At 45.1% G+C, this 14,041-nt stretch overlaps 1 protein-coding gene across 1 annotated transcript in view; it reads left to right on the top strand.

The window, feature by feature from the left end:
• Window positions 1-2,538: 2,538 nt before the first annotated feature.
• The window catches only part of LOC124789711, a 106,743-nt gene continuing 95,240 nt past the window's right edge, over window positions 2,539-14,041 (top strand). The window contains exon 1 of the mRNA XM_047257162.1: window positions 2,539-2,851. Coding sequence (XP_047113118.1) covers window positions 2,693-2,851 — 159 coding nt within the window. The 5' untranslated portion in view covers window positions 2,539-2,692. The remainder of the gene's footprint in view (window positions 2,852-14,041) is intronic.

The raw sequence follows: 14,041 nt of genomic DNA, 5'->3' as shown, positions 1-14,041 counted from the left end.
CTTTAAGTGTATACCTGCAAACAGACGCGATTATCACCTGCTGGCTGTCGTGGGCAGCGGCCTGGGAGCAATAGCTCGCGCCCCTGTAATCGTCTGTCTGGCAGTGGGTCATGGCGTCAGCGCAGGGGCGCTTTGGAAGAGTTCACTGAGGGTGATCTGTTATGCGAACATCTCGCCAGACCACAGGTACAAAGGACATGTGTCATCGCGCTAGCAACAGTGCCTAGGTGAACACGTATTTCGACAGGAATTTCTCAGGTGTCATGTAAGAAAGGGATGCTGCCGCCTCATGCTTTCGGGACGCGGACTGACACCTGTGCGTGGCTCGGCAGCTGAGTGCCGTGTCGTCACTTCGCAGGGGCCGCCAGTGCATCCCGACTCCTGGGAGCATGTGCAATAGCGTCCTGTGTGGTACAGTGGACATGGGACGGCGGGCGGTGCATGCTTCGCGATCGATAGATTTTTAACTGTGTGGAATTACGAGTGATGTGTGTTTCATGACGGTATTCCTTGCACAGTCCGAGTGAAAAAAGAAATGCGATCGATGTAATTACTTCTCATAAGGCCTTCATCTTTCAAAACAACAGAGAATGATGAGCAAAGGGAAATCCAAGCCCAGCAAACAAGCCATTTATGGGTCATCTGTCATGACATACTTATGGGCATACTGTCAAAGTTCCTCGCAAATCACTCGCTCGAAAAACAGCAGTGTATCGACATTGGTTAGGATTTCAATGTTGACAAATGTGGGTTTGGGCATAGTATCCCAAGGAATCCCTGGTATGGTGTAGTAGAATTCAGGATCCAGAGAGTATGTTTCCACGGATGCGCTCCAGAATCGTTCGCAAATGTCCTCAAAATGTCCTCAAATAAGCAAGTGCTCTACCTTCTGATCTACCCAAACACAACTCAAGCTTTACTTCCGCCAATACCTCGTCTTCTTCCTTCAAAATTTCACAGAACCTCTCCTGGGGAACTTGCAAAACTAGCACTCCTGGAAGAAAGGATATTGCGGAGACGTGGCTTTGCCACAGCCTGGGGGATGTTTCCAGAATGAAATTTCCACTCTGCAGTGGAGTGCGCTGGTATGAAACTTCCTGGCAGATTAAAACAGTGTGCCCTTGAAAGGTAAAGGTCCCGAGTTCACGTCTCGGTCCGGCACACAGTTTTGATCTGCCAGGAAGTTTCATATCAGTGCACACTCCACTGCAGAATGAAAATTTCATTCTAGAAACATCCCCCAGGCTGTGGCAAAGCCATGTCGCTGCAATATCCTTTCTTCCAGGTGTGCTAGTTCTGCAATTTTCGCAGGAGAGCTTCTGTGAAGTTTGGAAGGTAGGAGACGAAGTACTGACGCAAATAAAGCTGTGAGGACGGGGCGTGAGTCGTGGCTCAGATGGTAGAGTACTTGCTCGCAAAAGGCAAAGGTCCCAAGTTCGAGTCTCGGTCCGGCACACAGTTTTAATCTGCCAGGAAGTTTCAGCTTGATACATTGCTGAGGAAGGTGTCATTTTATGAGGTAGTGGGGTCACCTTCACAGCCCACCTCAGGAGGAAGGCACTCAAACACCTTGCGCCGAAAATTCTTGAGCTTTAAGACCTTATTCATCTTATGAACATCTCTACGTGTACTGGGTACTGCATAGAGGAACCCAGCAGATGCTGTGTTAATAGTTTACTCGAAGTAAATAGGTTTTGGCATCTGGAGCAAAGATGCCATGCCCTGTTATGATTTTTTTTCAAGATTCGTCTGTTAATGTTGACTCTAGGAATATAATACAATCCCATACTTATTGCTTCCGTCGGGATCGTGAGGACAAGGTTAGATTAATTACCTAATGCACAGATGCATTTAAACAATCATTCTTCCTGCACTCCATAAGTGAGTGGAACGATAAACAGCTCAAATAATTGGTGCAGTGGGCATTTCAGAGTGGTCCATAGAGTTTAGATGCAGATGTAAACGTGGACGTGACGGCCAGAGTGAATTGGCCTTTAGCTTCTCAATCCCGACACTATACTGCGACTTTTTATGTCACGTATGGTATGCCATGACCTCATTTTCACCGTTCGGCAATGGGCGTAATTCAATTCGCACTGTGGACAACGTCACGTCGACTGAAAGTTGGGTCACGTGACGTCAAAATATTCTCCTATGCTGTGAAATGGCGAATCCGATCACATGATGTGACATGAAATGACGACATGAACTCACAGTCTAACATTTTATGCTAGACTGTGGTGAAATGACGTCCATTATGAATACACTCTGTGATGTCCTGACTTCAGTTCCGTTGACTCCACTGTGAAATTTGCTTTATACATCGTCTGTAAAAACCATCTTAACATGCTTTGATAATGCCGCATTTTCTCGTGGAATTTGATTATTCTATTGTACAATGGTGCAGCAGCTCCTAAAGCCCAAATACAATTTAGAAAAAAATCATGGAATAATCGATTTACATTCGGCTGTCTATCAAAAGTATCGATAGTTCGACGATAGTGGCGCAGCTGGATTCAAGCTAGAACATGCGCAGACCGCAGACGGTTTTGTTGCATGACATCGTCTGCTTGTGTGTTTTGCGCAACTGTGGGCTTTATTTGTGACGACATAAATGTTGTGTTTTTCATGCAGTTGCATGCGAATACTGTCAACAAAATAGCACAACGTTTCGAAGCTTTTGTGTGAGGAAATGTCTACCTGGACAAACGAATTTGACGTCTTCAGGGACCTCGATAGACTGTCAGGACTTGGAAGAAGTAATGTAACGTATCCTTCTTTGAACGCCTTTGGTAGAGGAAAGCTGATAATCAAGGAAGATCGAAATGGAAGAAAAACGAGGGTTGCTCAGGTATTATATCGCGCGTGCAGCAAAATTACCAACTGTATTGCGCTAGGTTGACATTCTGTGTGTAACATTCAATGTGTACTTGAACGATAATATATGCTAACTATGAACTATCTAAAGGCAACTGAAACGTTTGTGGGTGCGTTTCGAATAACTCCAAAGGGAAAGTTATCTTCAATGGAGTAAGAATTGCCAAATGAAATTATTATTTTTTTGCTTTTTAACTCTTTTTAGGCACAAGACGTTAAGCGTGATTTGGTGATAAGTTGGACACCTATGTATTCATCAGATTCCTATCCGTACTAACATTAAACCCATCATAGACATTGTTTTTGGACCTAGTATGAAAACCGTAAATTTTCGAGAAAAAATATTGATAACAAAAAGGATTGGTTAATATTTATATCTTGAGGGAATTATCACAATACCTAGTTTTCGACGTGGTAGCTGTGGGATGTTCTGCAAAGCACACTGGATATAATTCTTATAACAGGATTGATGTTCTTATTTTTAAAATGACACTTAGCTGTAATCTTGTTCATGCAAATCTATCTAAGCTATTGTGCCTTTTAATTCAGAGGTGTGACTTTTCCCAGTCCGGCTGTGAACTGCCTTTGGTCTCAAAAAACTTACCATACTTGTTTTTGTGAACATATCCGATGTTGTGGCAATTTGTGATAAGTGCTAATGCTGACTTTTATTCTTCCTTTTCGTGGCTTCTAAAGCACTTGAAGCTTATTTGCTTACTTCACATTTTGCCTCAAAATGCTTCTATCTTGTGCTACATCCTGCCAAGTATTTATGCCCAACCTGTCATATATTGTTTTAATTTCATTTTCCCATGTATTCCTGGGTCTCTGCTTTGGTCTCTTACAAAATGATTTCTCCATGAATATTCTTGAAACTGCTTGATTCTATTTCATTCTGATCAGATGCCCTGCCCACTGAAGTCTTCTAGAATTTATTATTCTCATTGTTGTTGCTTGTTGTGATAATGTGTGCGTTGTCTTTTTGAGCTTTGCAGTCCATCATCATAACAAGGACCAAAGATTTTCTTGTACTTTTTGTTTTCAAATACTGGTGTAATTGGTGTTCTCTTTTTGTTAAACTCTGTTTCTGCTCCATAGGCTAGGATTGGTCTGATGATTGTGTTATATAGCTCTGTTTTAGTTTTACTTGTCAGTAGTCTAGACATTATAAGTTTTTAAGTAGAACAGTAGGCCTGTTAGCATTTTGTAGTATCATTTTCACTTCTAATTGTTTCTGATGTTGTTCGTGTATCATTGCTTGTGGAAATTTGAACTGTACAACATGTTTGAGTTTATGCTTTCTAATTATTAGTGTGATTGGTGGTCTTGTTCATCTCTACATCTTTTAACTGTCATGTATTTTGTTTTCTTTTTTGTTTGTCTTTAGGGCAAACTTGGAAGCTTCTTCTAAAAGCTCCACAAATAACAATCTAATCTCCATTTCTCTTTTTCTGTATCATCTGCATATGCCAAAACCTTCACTTTATTTCTGTGGGGGGATCCTAGCAGGTAATAGTTTTTTAAAAACTCTCCAATGAACGTTACAGACAGAAGGGGACAGAGCATCTGTCTTAGTGCAGTTTTATTATTAAAGTGGTCAGATTTTATTCCATTTAGCAAAACCATACTTATATTATCATCAATGCATATTTTGCAGAGGTTTACAAGTTTAATTGGAAATCCCAAGTGCATCACTACATTCCGCAGGCTTTGCCTGTGAATTGAGTTGTACAAATGTGTTGACTGTGTAAAGCCATTTTGATAATCCCTGTTTATATTTCCTGCATGTGTTTTCAAGCAGTTTAGCAATAAGCAGGATAAAATTTTAAATGCTATGTTAGGTAATGATTTTCCCTTAGGGTTTCTGAAGTCTTCCCCTATCTCCTTTCGTATTTTTTAGGAATATTAATGGTTCTTTCCTTTGTGTTTGTAAATTCTCTTTTTTCCAGATTAGCTGTACTGGGTGAAACAAACATCTATACTTCACTTCTTCATGTTTTAGTATCTCAGCTGGAATTTCGTCACTCTCGGATGCCTTTTCATTTTTGATGTTTCTGATACTTCCGAGCACTACTTCATATGTCAATGCTGGAATCTGGTCTTCGTTAGGGCTGCTGGTGGAATTTGTAATTGGTGATTTGGATCAGAATAATTCAGTAGATTGTCAAAATATTCATTGCCTGTTGATAAAATTCTGCATGTTTCAAAAACCATATTGCCATCCTTATCCTTAATCACCTGAGATTTGTAATCAAAACACCCTTTAATTTTGTGAACTGTGCCATACATTTTCTGAATGCTATTATACTGATTTTTAATAGATTAAGTCTGATTTGGGTAATGTTTCTTTTTTGTATAGCTTGTTGTATGAACTTGCTTTTGCGTGTGCTGATAAGTAAATTATATTTGAGGATTCCTGTTTGCTTGTAGCCATTTGCTGCATAATTTTGTAACCTTCTCTTCAGCTTCCTCACATTGTTCATCAAAGAGAAACATACATCATTCATTCACACAAGCAAGCTCATCTCGTGCACACATGATCATTATCTCCAGCAGCTGGGTCCAGAATGGAATGCAAGCTGCAATTTGTAGGAGCAGCAGCGAAGGGGAAGGGATAGCAGTGTTTTGGTGGGGAAAGAGAGAAGTGCTGTCTGGGAGAGCGTGCAGGAACTAGAATGCCAACAGGCACAGTGGTGCCCCCAGGGGCTCCACAACTCTTTTGTGGATATGTGCGTGGCGAGCACGGGACCCCGAGCTAGTGCAGCCCTCTTTCCTTTCCGGTCTGCGTACGTTCCTTTTCCACTTCCTTCCCCATCCCCTATCCTCCCCCCCCACCCTCACCTCCGCCTCGTCCCTTCCCCTTCTCGTCCTCTGGAAGTATGTTTTGTGCCTACGTCTAGAGACGGACACTTGTTACTGTAAGACAGTCTCTCTTCTTTACTTTCTATGCTGGAAAGTCTCTGTCCTTCCTTTGTCCTCTTCTCTTTACCATCTTCTCCACTGCGGCTTTTGAGACCTCTCTTCTTTCCTTTTCTTTGTTCCTCCCTTTCTTGTTTTTCCTCCCTGTGCGTGTCTGAAGGCCGACCCACGCTTTCCTGCGCGTAGCCAGTGGCGGGGTAACGCGTAATTCCCCGCTCCAGGTAGACAGGTTACCCCCTGGTAACGGCCAGTCCCAGGGAGAGGTGATTACCTGAGGTGGTACCTTCTGAAAGTGCCGATTGGTCCCTTCGTCCGTTTATCGGGAGGTGTGAACAATCACCTAAGGCGGGAGTGCCCTCAGAGAGGGCCCCCACAAGGAAGGAGCACGCCATCGGAGACGCCGGTAATCATGGGGGATACTTCCGCAATGGTTTCCTCATCATCTACTACGTCTGCTCACAAGCGAAAGTTAAATGAGTCTCAGCCACAGACAATTCTTCCATCAGTGCCACAGTTCCTTGTTGTTTCTCGGTCGGACGAAGGCCAAAACTTCTCCACAGTCAACTCTTTCATTATTCAGAAAGGTGTTGACACAGTTGCAGGTCCTGTAAAGTCTTGTTCCTGATTACGAAATGGCAACTTGTTGTTAGAAACAGTCAGTGCCCTCCAGGCACAAAAATTGCTGCGAACTTCACTGCTACACACCTTCCCTGTCCGGCTGGAAGCGCACCGCACTTTAGATTCATCACGTGGGGTGGTTTATACAAGCTCCCTCGACAGATTGTCCGTTGAGGAAATTCAAAATACCTGTCTGACCAGGACGTAACGGCTGTTCATCAAGTCATGAAAAGTGTTGACAAGGACTTGGTTCCAACTTGTACTATCTTCTTGACGTTTGACACAGTTCAACTTCCATTGAACATAAAAGCGGGCTATGAGATAATTTCAGTTCGCCCTTACATCCCCAACCCTACACTTTGCTATCGGTGTCAGCGGTTCAATCATACCAGCCAGTTGTGTTCCAATCCGGTCAAATGCGTTACGTGTGGCAAGGATGCCCATGAGGGTGCTTGACCACCTCCATCCCCTCATTGCATCAACTATGACCACGCTGCTTCCTCTAGAGATTTTCAAAGATGAATGGCTTATTAAGGAAATCAGAGTGAAGGAAAAGGTGTCGACATTTGCTGCTTGTTATTCGCCAGTCGAAAGCCCACTGTGCCTCCCACAGAAAAATATAGCACTGTCCTTACATCTCCTCCGCCTACTAAGGAGGCAGCCATGCAGACTTGTGATATCACCTTTAGTGCCAGGTTCGTTAGATTGGCCAGTGCAAAGATCGCCCGTTCAGCCTCCCCACTATCACCTGCTCACTCTGCGGCTCACCCTTCATCGGCTTCTGCTAAATCGCAATTGCCCCAAAATCAGACACCCGGACTTCCAAAAAAGACCCTACTCGCAAAGATTTTTTACGTACCCCGACTTCACAACCATCAATTTCTCCCTCATCTCAACGTCCTGTTTCCAAGAAGGCTCATAAGAAACCCAGTTCCTCTCCTTCTCCGCCACAGTGTGTCTCATCTACAGCGCCACCTGGCAGTAACCGCCCTCAGCCATCTTCCGTGTCACCAAGGCGCACTGCTGGTGGCCGATCAACCAGCCGATTGCTGATGGCAGGAGCTGCTCCCGAACAACCTATGGATCAGGATCTTCGGCTGAATGCCATTCCACACTGTCGGCCACCAGCTCTCAGCAGTCGTTGAGAGCAACAGTGTTAAGGTTCTTCCCTTTTCTGTCCACCCCATGTCCATTAACCATTGGAATATCTGCAGCATTAGAGCCAATCGGGGTGAATTGTCAATCCTCTTACGATCCTACTCGCCGGTCGTCTTCTGTCTTCAAGAAACAAACCTGCATCACCACAATCGTTTTGTATTCCCTCATTTTCATTCACTCTGGTTTATCTCCCCTCTGTTGATGGCACTCCAGCACATGGAGGACTCATGATTCTTCTCCACTATACTGTCCATTATCACCCAATCCCCTTAAACAGTTCCTTCCAAGCTGTTGCTGTCCGTCATTACCTTTCTGGATACACCTTCTCTCTTTGTACTGTATACATTCAATCGTCCACAATGATGGCAAGCGCTGATCTCCTTCATCTCTTGGTCAGCTTCCGCCCCCCTATTTGCTGGTTGGGGACTTCAATGCCCACCACCTGCTTTGGGGATCTCCATGTCCTTGTCCGCAAGGCTCCCTATTGATTGATATCTTCCACCAAGTGGATCTAGTTTGCCTCAACACTGGGCATACTACATTTTTGTCTGCCTCCATGACAAATTTCTCTCATTTGGACCTTTCGGTTGGTACTGTTCAGCTAGCTCGGTGCTTTGAGTGGGTCGCTCTTGCTGACACACACACAAGTGACCATTTCCCCGAGATGCTGGAAGTTTTCCCAAGCCAATTGGACACTCTTTTTGTCTCTAGCGACATTCGATGACCGTCACTTTCCTAGCGTTGATGATCAGGTCACTCATATTACAGAAGTTATTCTTACAGCTGCGGAATGTTCAATACCTCGCACCTCTGATTTGCCCCGGCGCCCCCCAGATCCTTGGTGGAACGAGGAGTGCCGTTATGCAGTATGCGAGCAGTGACGCACTCTTCGCGTTTTCTGCCACCATCCTACTTTGGCCAACTGTATCCGCTGTAAGCAGTTATGTGCATGATGCAGTCATGTCATCCGCGATAGCAAGAAGACAAGCTGGGACTTCTTTACTTGCTCTTTTAACGCCTTCACTCCCTCCTCTGAAGTTCGGAGTCGAATTCGACAGTTATCTGGCGCACCTGGTTTTTCCCCCGATCTCTGGGCTCATTGATACCTTAGTGGACACCGTCGCAATTTTGAACTCATTGGGTCAACACTTTGCTGAGATGTCGAGCTCTTCAAATTACGTGTCAGCCTTTCTCCCGAAGAAACGTGCAGCAGTAATGCGACCTCTTGCTTTCTCCTCTTCAAATAGCGAAAGCTATAATAACTGTTTTCTCCATGCGGGAACTCCAACACATACTCTCTTCTTCTCGCTCTTCCACCCCAAGACCGGATGGTATCCACATCCAAATGTTGTTGCATTTACCATACCATAGTCTGCACTACCTCCTTTGCCTTTATAATCGAATTTGGATGGACAGTACTTTTCCCAGAAGATGGCGGGAAGCTATCGTCGTTCCTGTTCTGAAACCTGGAAAGGACAAACATCTCCCATCTAGCTATCACCCCATTTCTCTCTCAAGTAGTGTATGTAAGGTTTTGGAGTGTATGGTGAATTGCTGTTTATCCTAGTGGCTGGAGTCCCGAAGCCTTTTAACACCTGCCCAATGCTGTTTCCGAAAGCATCGTTCTGCAATTGACCATCTTATTTCTCTCTCTACTTATATCATCAACAATTTTCTGAGGAAACGCCAAACAGTAGCAATATTTTTTGATCTGGAGAGAGCTTACAATACCTGTTGGAGGACAGGCATCCTCCGCACACTGTTCTCTTGGGGTTTTCGAGGTTGGCTGCCCCTTTTTTTCATTAATTTATGGCAGAGCGCACATTTAAAGTGCGGGTGAACACGACTCTCTCCCGTACTTTCTCCCAAGAAAATGGGGTACACCAGGGCTCCGTGCTAAGTGTTGTACTGTTTGCCATTGCCATAAATCTGATTATGGATTGTCTCCTTCCCGATGTCTCGGGCTCCCTCTTTGTGGACGATTTTGCTATCTACTACAGCTCTCAACAGACCAACCTTCTTGAACGTTGTCTTCAAAGACGTCTCGATCGCCTCCACTCTTGGAGCATCAAAACCGGCTTCCACTTTTCTCCCAGTAAGACCGTTTGTGTCAATTTTTGGCATAGTATGGAGTTTCTTCCGCCTTCCCTACATCTAGGCCCTGTCAACCTTCCATTCACGGACGTCACTAAATTCTTGGGTGTTATGTTTGACAGAAAACTGTGCTGGTCCTCCCACATTTCCTATCTTTTGGCTCACTGTCTGGGATCCCTCAACACCCTCTGTGCCCTGAATGGTACCTCTTGGGGAGCGGACCGAGTGGTCCTTCTCCGCCTCTATCGCATCTTGGTGCGCTCGAAATTGGACTATGGAAGCATAGTTTACTCCTCTCCTCTTCGGCGTCATGACTCTGTCCACCACTGTGGATTGTGTTTAGCATCTGTAATTTTTTACACCAGTCCTGTGGAAAGCCTTTATGCTGAGACTGCTGAATCTCTGCTGTCCAATTGGCGAACTGTCCTTCTGAGTCGCTATGCTAGCCATCTGTCTTCCATGCCTGCTAATCCGGCCCATGACCTTTTTTTCGACGCCTTCCTGGATTTAGGGCATGCAGGCCACCCTTCCTCTCTGCTACCACTGGGAGTCCGCTTCCGTCAACTGCTACGTTCTGTTTCCTAAAACTTTCTGCCTGCTCCATGACCTTTGTCAGTTTCCCAAGGATGGTACCCCTTCTCTCGTTTATCGTCGGGCATTTGCTGCCCTATGCGCACAAATGAAGGATGCCACAGTTATTTACACTGACGGCTCAAAAACATCATTTGGTGTTGGGAGTACCTATATTGTTGGCGACACTCCTAATTGATTTTGGCTTCCTGACCAGTGTTCGGTTTTTACTGCGGAGCTTTACGCTGTTCTCCAGGCTGTCCAATACATCTGTCACCATCAGCAGATACGGTATATTATATGCTCAGATTCGCTCAGCTCTCTCCTCAGTCTCCAAGCTCTCTACCCTGTCCACCCTATGGTCCATAGGATTCAGGACTGCCCCCACTTGTTCCATTTGGGGGGGTGTCTCTGTGGCATTCCTCTGAATCCCTGGACACGGTGGTATCCATGGAAACGAGGCGGCCAATATAACGGCCAAGGCTGCAGTCTCTCTCCTTCAGCCTGCTGTTTGCGTGGTTCCCTTCGCCAATCTACCGAGTGTTTTATGTCGTCGTGTTGCTCTTTTATGGCATGCACATTGGTCTGCAGTTCCCAATAATAAATTGCGGGACATGAAAGCTCTTCCTTGAGCTTGGACCTCTTCCTCCCACACTCGTCGTCTGGAGGAGGTAATTTTAACTAGACTCCGGATAGGGCACTGCATTTTTAGCCATCGACATCTTTTAATTGGTGATCCTCGCCCGCTTTGTCCCCACTGCTCTCAACCGTGGACAGTGAGACACCTTTGGCTTGAGTGCCCCTATTTTACTCCGTTATGCGCCCATCTACAGCTGTTGCCTGATATATCGTCCATTTTAGCAGATGACATGCGCTCAGCCGATTGCGTTCTCGAGTTTATTAGTGTCAGTGAGATGACGTCAGTCATTTGAAGCTCTTTTTGGGGACAAACAAACCCCCCCCCCCCCCCTTCTACAGTGGTTTTCTAAGCTTTGCTTCTGTTTTTTAGTTTCCCCACCTTTTGAGTTTCGCTCCCATTGCTGTGATATGGTCTTTTTACCTTTTCCTCAGCCACACACCGGGCGCTAATGACCGTAGCTGTTTTGCACCCTAGAACCATAACAAAAAAAAGGCACAGTGTCAGGGTTGTGTTGCAGGGAAGTGGGGAAAACTGGAAGCAAAAGGAGAGGGGGAGGGAAAGATGGGCAGGTGCAGTGGCAAAGGGCAGCAGCCAAAGAGGGTGGAGATGAGATTGGAGAGGAGGTGGTAGGACGTAGTGGGGTGGAACCTGTTGGTTGGTGAGTGTAGGGGTATTATGTTACCATAAGTTGAGATCATGATAATTATAGGAGTGGAGATGTGTTGTAAGGGTAACACCCATCTGTGAAGTTCAGAAAAGCTGGTGGTTGAGGAGAGGATCCAGATGGCTTGAGTAGAGAAGCAGCCATTGAAATCAGGCATATTATGTTCAGCTGCATGTTATGCCACAGGGTGGTCTACTTCGCTCTTGTCTGCAGTTTGGCAATGGCTGTTTATCCTGGTAGAGTTGAGGACCTGGTGAAGTGGCTCTGAGAGAAGGTGTTTAGGTTGTGAAGGAATGAAGATAAGGTGTCTTGGCCCTGAATCCATATCATGATTATATCATCAGTGAATCTGAACCACACAAGGGATTTGGTGTTCTGGGAGGCTCGTAAGGCCTCCTCTAAATGGCCCGTAAACAAGTTGGCATAGGAGGGTGCTGTGTGGGTGCCACTGGCTGTGTTGTGGACTTGTTTCCGTGTATTCCTTTCAAAGGACAAGTAGTCGTGGGTTAGGATAAAGTTAGTGAGGTGAATGACACGTGAGGTAGTGCGTTTGGAGTCTGAAGGACACTATTGAAAACTACCATTCGGTAGACCATGAGCATGAGGGATGTTTGTGTATAGGGAACTGGCTTCAACAATGACGATAGGGATCCAGGAGGTAAAGGGGCAGGGATGGTATAGAGTCAGTGAAGGAAGTGGTTGCTATCTTTAATGTGGGAGGCTTGATTATGGACAATTGATTGGAGGTGTTAGTCATTGAGGGCCAAAATTCTTTCAGTGGGGACATAATAACCAGCTACAAGGGGAAGTTCAAGATTGTTTAATTTGAGGATTTTGTGGAGTGTAGAGAAGGTGGGTGTATGGGATGCCATGGGGATGAGGAGGGAAATGGATTCAGGGGAGACGTTGTGGGGAGGGTCTAAGGCTTTAAGTGAAGATTAGAGGTTGTGTCGGACTTCTGGGAAGGGATCACTCTGGTTCAGGTTCATAGACGATGTCATTGGGTTCAGACCCTAGACACCCTTATCTTCGTTCTTTTACAATCTCAACACTTTCTCTCCCATCCACTTCACCAGGTCCTTCTCAACTGAACGTGTCACATCCATAGACATAGACCGCCTCCTCTCTGATAACTCCATCTGCACCTCCAAGTGTCCCCTTCCTCACCCAATACCACCCCAGACTGGAACAGCTGAACCACATCCTTTGCCAGGGCTTTGGTTGTGTATCATCATGCCCTGAAATGAAGGACATCTTACCTGAGCTCCTTCTCACCCCCTCCTGAAGTGGTGTTCCATCAGCCACCCGACCTCCTCCATAACATCCTAGTCCATTCCTATGCCACTCCCAACCTCTTGCCACAAGATCATATCTTGTGGAAGACCCAGATGCAAGACCTGTACAATCCAGCCACCCAGCTCTTCCTATTCCAGTCTTGTCACTGATTTATCCTACCTCATCAGGGGCTGGGTCACCTGTGAAAGCAGCCTAGTTATTTACCAGCTCTGCTTCAGTCATTGCACAGATTTTTATATTGATATGATTACCAACCAGCTGTTCACCAGGATGAACAGCCACCACCAAGAGCAAAGTAGACCACCCTGTGGCACAACATGCAGCTGAACATAACATGCTTGATTTCAATGGGTGCTCCACTACCCAAGCCATCTGGAGCCTCACCACCACCACCCACAGCTTTTCAAACTGTGGATGGGAGTTATGTTTATGGTATATCCCTGTTCCTGTAATTATCCTGGCCTCAAACTAGGGTAATACACCATTCCCACACCCACCACCAAACAATTTCCATCCCCTCTGTACTTTCACTCCTCATCAGCCTCGTCTCCGATCCTCTTTGTTTGCTGCCTTCTGCCATTGCACACACCTGGCCTTACCTACTCCTCTACTTTTTCTCCCAGTTTTCCCCACCTCCCTGCCCTATTATAGCCTCCTGATGCTGCACCAGTTGGCATTTTCCATGTGATAGTTAACATTCTGGTCTTGAGTTGCCGGAGTTGGCAGTCATGTGTGCATGACATGTATTTGCTTGTGTGAATGAATGATCTGTATTGTGTGTCTCTTTCTTTTTCTGACAAAGGCTGTGGCTGAAACCTTATGTGTAAAAGTCTTTTAATTGTGCTTGCTTGCAACTTAACATGTCATCTTTACTGTAAGTAGCAGTCTGTCTTTTCCTACGCTATTGTTTAGAAACTCTACACTATGTATGGAGCTTTGTTGTAATCTGAATTATCTGCTAGGCTTGGTGACAGAAAAATGTTGTTTTTAGGATCCACAATTTTTGGACTAACTGAAATAAGCTCCCTATTCACCTTTTAAATTAGTTTCCTCTTTTGCTTCATTTGCTCTTCTTGTCTCTCTTTTTTTCTATGTTTCAAATAGTTCTAGGTAATCTTGTGGCTAAGTGAACACACTTTTTTCCTGGAAGTGTGTACACTTCAATGTTTTGATTATGTTAATTAGTATATAACAAATTGTAGTGT

Source organism: Schistocerca piceifrons, chromosome 3, assembly GCF_021461385.2.
Source record: "Schistocerca piceifrons isolate TAMUIC-IGC-003096 chromosome 3, iqSchPice1.1, whole genome shotgun sequence".
NCBI classification, from domain to species: Eukaryota; Metazoa; Arthropoda; class Insecta; order Orthoptera; family Acrididae; genus Schistocerca; species Schistocerca piceifrons.
Note: the sequence above shows the minus strand (reverse complement) of the source record. Positions and strands in the feature narration are given on the sequence as shown.